General features: G+C 55.0%; 1 protein-coding gene across 1 annotated transcript; it reads left to right on the top strand.

The window, feature by feature from the left end:
* Positions 1–1,109: 1,109 nt before the first annotated feature.
* On the top strand, positions 1,110–3,225 carry CHRM4 (cholinergic receptor muscarinic 4). Its single transcript, XM_054400495.1, has 2 exons — positions 1,110–1,188; positions 1,748–3,225. Exon 2 carries the CDS (start codon positions 1,753–1,755, stop codon positions 3,223–3,225), a length of 1,473 nt encoding a protein of 490 aa, XP_054256470.1. The 5' UTR covers positions 1,110–1,188; positions 1,748–1,752.
* The last annotated feature ends 2,889 nt before the right edge of the window (positions 3,226–6,114 follow it).

The following is a 6,114-nucleotide window of genomic DNA, read 5'->3' as shown; positions in this document are numbered from 1 at the left end:
CATCTCTTTCAAAAGCAACCACTGGGTCCCTGGTGCTGCCTGAGGTCATGAGTGCCACCACTGTCAGGTGAAGAGCCAGCTCCAAAGTAGGAGAGCAGAACTTGGCTGTTTGCCAATACAGACATCTCCTACAAACACAAGACAAGGGCATTTCTGCATTTCTTTTGAAAGAACCAACCCCAAAGCCCTGCTTGGGAGAGATGTGCAACAATGATCTGTTTAGACACTGAGCCAATCCATCTCCAGGAGCCCCAGGAAATGGAGTGGGAGTGGAGCCAGCACTGTTTTGCCCAAGCCAGTTTTCAGATGCACACTGTGCCAGGTGCTCCTGATGCCTGTGCCAACATGGACACCTGCCCACCCCACTGGTTCCTGCTGGGCTACCAGCAGCAGCACCCATGGGGCTAGGTGGACAGGCCCCTTGCCCTGAGCGCTGAGTGGAGCTGCTGGAGAGGCTGTTCTTGCTGGGCTGGTGGGGTTGGGATGCTCCGAGCAGCTAGGGTGAGGCAGGTAAAGGCCCAAAAGGTTTTTGGGGCCTGGGTGGTGTGGGAGAGGCAAGTCCAATGGGAAACTCTCCTGACCAGTCCACCTCTGCAAGTACTTTTCCTCCTCCTTCCCTTTCATCCCAGCACATCAATTTTGGTCCATTCCTCTTTTTTTTTTTTTTTTTTTTTTTTTTTAAGGTCCATTCTCCTTTTACCTTGGGGGAGGGGGTTAACCACAGGCATGGAGGTTTGGATGAAGGTAGTCTTTCTGTTCATAACTCTTGCCACCTTTCATAAATAATTCCATGTAGCAGGCTGAGCTGTGGCAGGCTTCACCCTGTACATCTGCACAGCTGGTGTGGCTGCAGCTGCAAGATGAAGTGGGACTGCAGGAAGGGGCCAGCATTTCTCATCATCGCTGGCTGAGGGCATTTGCGCAGCCCAATCCCTCTCCTGTGCCTGTCAGGGCTGGGCTGTGAACTAGGTCAAGCCACATTACCTGGCTCCAGCCTTATCTGGGTTTTCAGCACCTGCCTCTGAGCAATGTCACCTCTCCGTCAAGGCCATCTCAGTTGGACAGGTTGGTGGCCCACAGTAAGAACCCTGTGGGGCTCACACTGGGCTAAAGCTGTGGTGTAATTTTCTGTTGTCCTTGTCCCAGATGTAATCTTCCAGAAGGAGCAGTTTGCTGCCAGAGACACAGGTGAGCTGAGCAGACCATGGCAAAGGCTTTGCTGGGTAGTCCCCTTTTGGGGAGGTGTTTTGGGGAGGCCACCAGGACACGCCTTGGACATACTATAAACCTGTTCTGGTCCCTGGGGCAGGGCACTGGTTCCTGTCCTTGCAATGAGTGATGTGCATCATCCCTGGGCTCTGCAACTCCTTTCCTTCCGCAGCCCCTTGGCCTCTCTGCATGCCTCCCTGGGGCACACCAGGGCTCTGCTCCCGCTGGGAGGTGGCTCCTGGCCCTGCGGAGAAGGGACCATCGCACCTTGACCTTTTAAAAGGCTGTCCCCAGCCCTGTCCCCGCTCCTCTCCCCACAGCCTCACGTGTCTCCTCCATTGCTAAACGGGGACACAAAAAGTGCCTTCAAAGAGCTCTTGGGGAAGGCTGCAGTGGCAGAGAGAAACCCAGTAAGAGCGGGAGATTGTTGAGCAGTAACCAGAAGTGGTGCTGGCCAGGGAAGCTGAGGAGGCAGCAAAGGCTGGCAGCACAGGCTGGCAGGTGTCATTCTCCCTTTGTGTCCCTGCTTGCCTTGCAGACCCCATGCACAACCTCTCTGCTCAACCCTGGCAAGCGAAGATGGCCAACCTGACCTACGACAACTTCACCCTGGGCAACCGCTCCGAGGTGGCCATCCAGCCCCCCAGCAACTACAAGACGGTGGAGCTGGTGTTCATCGCCACGGTCACCGGCTCGCTCAGCCTCGTCACCGTGGTGGGCAACATCCTGGTGATGCTGTCCATCAAGGTGAACCGCCAGCTCCAGACTGTCAATAACTACTTTCTCTTCAGCCTGGCTTGTGCAGACCTTATCATTGGGGTCTTCTCCATGAACCTCTACACGGTCTACATCATCAAAGGCTACTGGCCGCTGGGGGCCGTGGTGTGTGACCTGTGGCTGGCCCTGGACTACGTGGTAAGCAATGCCTCCGTCATGAACTTGCTCATCATCAGCTTTGACCGCTACTTCTGTGTCACCAAGCCTCTGACCTACCCTGCCAGGAGGACCACCAAGATGGCAGGGCTAATGATCGCAGCCGCCTGGATATTGTCCTTCATTCTCTGGGCACCTGCCATCTTGTTCTGGCAGTTCATTGTGGGCAAGAGGACAGTCCCCGAGAGAGAATGCTACATTCAGTTCCTCTCCAACCCGGCAGTGACCTTCGGCACGGCCATTGCTGCTTTCTACCTGCCCGTGGTCATCATGACGGTGCTGTACATCCACATCTCCCTGGCCAGCAGGAGCAGGGTGAGGAGGCACAAGCCTGAAAGCAGGAAAGAAAAGAAAGGCAAGTCCCTCAGGTTCCTGAAGGGCCCCGTGATCAAACAAAACAACAATAACTCCCCCAAGAAGGCCGTGGAGGTGAAAGAGGAGGTGAGGAACGGGAAAGTGGATGACCAGCCCTCAGCACAGACAGAGGCCGCTGGCCACCAGGAGGAGAAAGAGACCTCCAATGAGTCCAGCACAGTCAGCATGACCCAGACCACGAAAGACAAGCCCACAGCAGAAATCTTGCCAGCGGGGCAAGGACAGAGCCCAGCCCCACCCCGAGCAAACCCAACTTCCAAGTGGTCCAAGATTAAGATTGTCACCAAGCAAACCGGGACCGAGTGCGTAACAGCCATCGAGATTGTCCCAGCCAAGGCAGGAGCCTCTACCCACAACTCCCTGTCCAACAGCCGCCCGGCCAATGTGGCCAGGAAGTTTGCCAGTATCGCCAGAAGCCAAGTGCGGAAGAAGCGCCAGATGGCAGCCCGGGAGAAGAAAGTCACCCGCACCATATTTGCTATCCTCCTCGCCTTCATCCTCACATGGACTCCGTACAACGTGATGGTCCTCATTAACACCTTCTGTGAGACCTGCGTGCCCGAAACGGTGTGGTCCATTGGCTACTGGCTCTGCTATGTCAACAGCACCATCAACCCCGCCTGCTACGCCCTCTGCAATGCCACTTTCAAGAAAACCTTCAAGCACCTTCTCCTGTGCCAGTACAGGAACATTGGCACAGCCAGATAAGCTGGCGCTCAGGGACCAGTTCAGCAACATTACAGAAGCTCTTCCCTTTGCCTCTTTTGCTGGGGAGGGTCCTCTGCTCCCCACCCACAGCAGTGCAGACTGTACAGTGATTGCAGATGAAGCCTTTCATCCAACACTGACAAAGGTCCAAGGAACCTCTAAGGTGCAACTCCTTCCAGTCATCCTGGGACTAGCCTGGGGAGCCAGTGGGCAAGCTGGAGGCAAGAGGAGGAGGTGTGGTCACCAGGAGCCCTCACCAGCCTCCTGCTGTTGAGAGGTTAGCTGAGTGGCATCAATCTTTGTCCCAAGACTGGATGCCTCTTCTTCTCCTGACTGACCATCTCCAGGGCATCAGAGCTTGTCTGCATGCAGACAGTCTAATGCTGGATGCTTTCAACAGGCTTTTACATAAGTCATTACCCAAGAAATGAAAAGAAGCCAGGGTCACACGTTTGCCAGCCACCTTGGACCAGGCTGGCTTGGGCACACTCATGGAGAGTCCTGCTGGCCCAGTCAGGCCTCTTCCCAAGGCAGCCAAGATGGCATCCTAGCAGATGTGCCAAGCTCCTTCCTTTCCCTTGAGAGATGCCTTCTTACATCCTTACCCAGGGACCGAGGAGAGGAATTTTTGCCTGGGCTTCAGATCCATTCTACCCTTCATGCCCTTTCTGCCCTCAGCCAACAACTGGCTGGACAAACAGACAAATTGAACGTCTCATTCCTGGGCAAGGAGTTACTTCTTACAATAATGGAACCTAAAACTGCGAAGAAAAGCAGTGGTGTGGGGCAGGACTTCTCTCCATGGCCTGGGAAAAATGTAGCCCCTGAGAAGTGGGCAGCAGCAACAGTGAAAATAACTGTCCTTGGGAGGGATGGGGGGGGCTTGGAGGGGGTGGGGAAGGGGGGTCTGCAATGTGGCTTAGGTGCCCTGCGTCTCATCTGGGCCATGAGCAGGTCCCCACTGTCCCCATGGCAGGTGTGGGGGACCTGATAATGCATGGCTCTGGGGGTGGGAGAGGACAGTGGTGGCCTCTAGCTCTGCTCCTGCCCCAGGTGCAGGGGGACACCCCTGGAAGGCCAAAGGAGCTGGCTGCTGAGCTTTGTAAATGGACATAACCCTGTCGTCGGTGTTGTGGCGGAGCCCTCAGCATGCAGGCTTCAGCCAGCGTCTCCAGCCCCCTCCCAGCCTAGCTGTATATGCAGCCCAGACCACCTTGGAGCTGCTCATCAACTTCTCCCAAAGCTGAGCCTCTGCAAGAGCTTGGTGGATACAGCTGGTTGCAGATGACAAGACAGGATGGGGCCACATTGGCACCGGCAAATTCCGTGTCCTACATGTCCTTCCCGTGCCCATGCTGGGGTGATGCTGTGCAACCTGGAGAAGGGCTGCCCTGGCCCAGATGGGGACACCCCTCCCCACCTCAACCGTTGCCTTTAGGATAATTCACACAGCAGTGCCCAAAACACCTGGTGGGCTTTTGGTTGTTTTTGTTTTTTTTTTTTTTTTTCTTTCCAAACTGGCCCAGCCCTGCCGGAGACAAATAAAGACCTCGGACCAGAAACCAATGGCCATGGCTTGAGGACTGAAGGAGTTGTTGTCATCTGGTTGCTCCTCCCCAGCTTCCCAGTGTCACCTACCAGTCACACTTCCTGCAGCACACAGGTGGCAGTCCCTTCCCTCCTTCCCAGATCAAGGAGGGGGCAGCCCAAAGTGCTGAGAAGAGGCTGTGAGGTCTGAGCCATGTGCCCTCTCTAGGACCACATGTATTTAGGGTGTCAGGTAGAGGTAGGGCTAGGGGGAGTGGAGCAAAACTAGAAATGTGTAGATTCAGATTGGATGTTGTAAGATCCAATTCAGATTGGAGGCTGGTAAGACACTGGAACAGGTTGCCCAGGGAGGTGGTGGAAGCCCCATCCCTGGAGGTTTTTAAGGCCAGGCTGGATGTGGCTCTGGGCAACCTGATCTAGTGTGAGGTGTCCCTGCCCATGGTGGGGGCGGTTGGAATTGGATGATCCTTGAGGTCCCTTCCAACCCTGACAATGCTATAATTCTATGTGTGTGGCATTCATGACACCAGCAGCAGCCACACGGTGACTTCACTGCTGCCCCTGGTGGGGTTCAGAAAAGCTGAGGTTTGCTGGGGTTTCCACCACAACAGCACCTTGTGAGGATGACAGGTGGCTTGTAATATTTTTATTAAAAGGTTTTTATTGGAAAAGAAAACAAACCCCATTTTCCAAAAGAACTGAGAGCTCCCACCCAGCACCAGTGTTGGTGTACCAATGGCAGAGGGGCTGCAGCCCTGGCATGGACACAGATGGTTGGAAGTGATGGAAGAGAGGGGATGCAGTGGTTCCTGGGGACAGTGGCTTTGTTTTCCCTGGCCGAAGGGATGATGGGAAAAGCCCCCGACTGAGAGCAGTCCTTATGGGAATGAGGGGCATGAGTGACGGGGTTACTTGGGCATTCAACACCCAGCCCTTCCTCCTGGTATTGGTACCTGGCAGAGGAGCAAGTAAGCTCCTGGGCTCACCACAGGATGGGCTAAAGGCATCTCATTTGTGCCGCAGGGTGGCATAAATGTATGCTCCCATCCCAGCTCTGCAGGCATGTCCCAAAGAACCTCCACACCAGCTGAGAGGAGGCAAGAGGGACATACCAGCGGTGGTGGTGGGTAGCAGGGAGAGGGGAAGCCCCTCTTGTGGGGCAGGTGGGTTTGCTCTCCACAACACTAGTGATTAAAACAAAGGCATCTCAGTGAAAGATGAGGTCACAGAAAGGAGGAAGGAGAGGGGGAGGAAGACTAGATTGTGGCTGGCTGCAGCTGAGCATCCAGCCCTGTAGGCACCATGTCGAAGGGCCATTGAGGATGCTGGCTTCTTACTCAT

This window comes from Indicator indicator, chromosome 4 (genome assembly GCF_027791375.1).
Source record: "Indicator indicator isolate 239-I01 chromosome 4, UM_Iind_1.1, whole genome shotgun sequence".
In the NCBI taxonomy this organism is placed as follows: Eukaryota; Metazoa; Chordata; class Aves; order Piciformes; family Indicatoridae; genus Indicator; species Indicator indicator.
The sequence above is the reverse complement of the archived record's forward strand: the minus strand, read 5'-3'. Positions and strand labels throughout refer to the sequence as shown.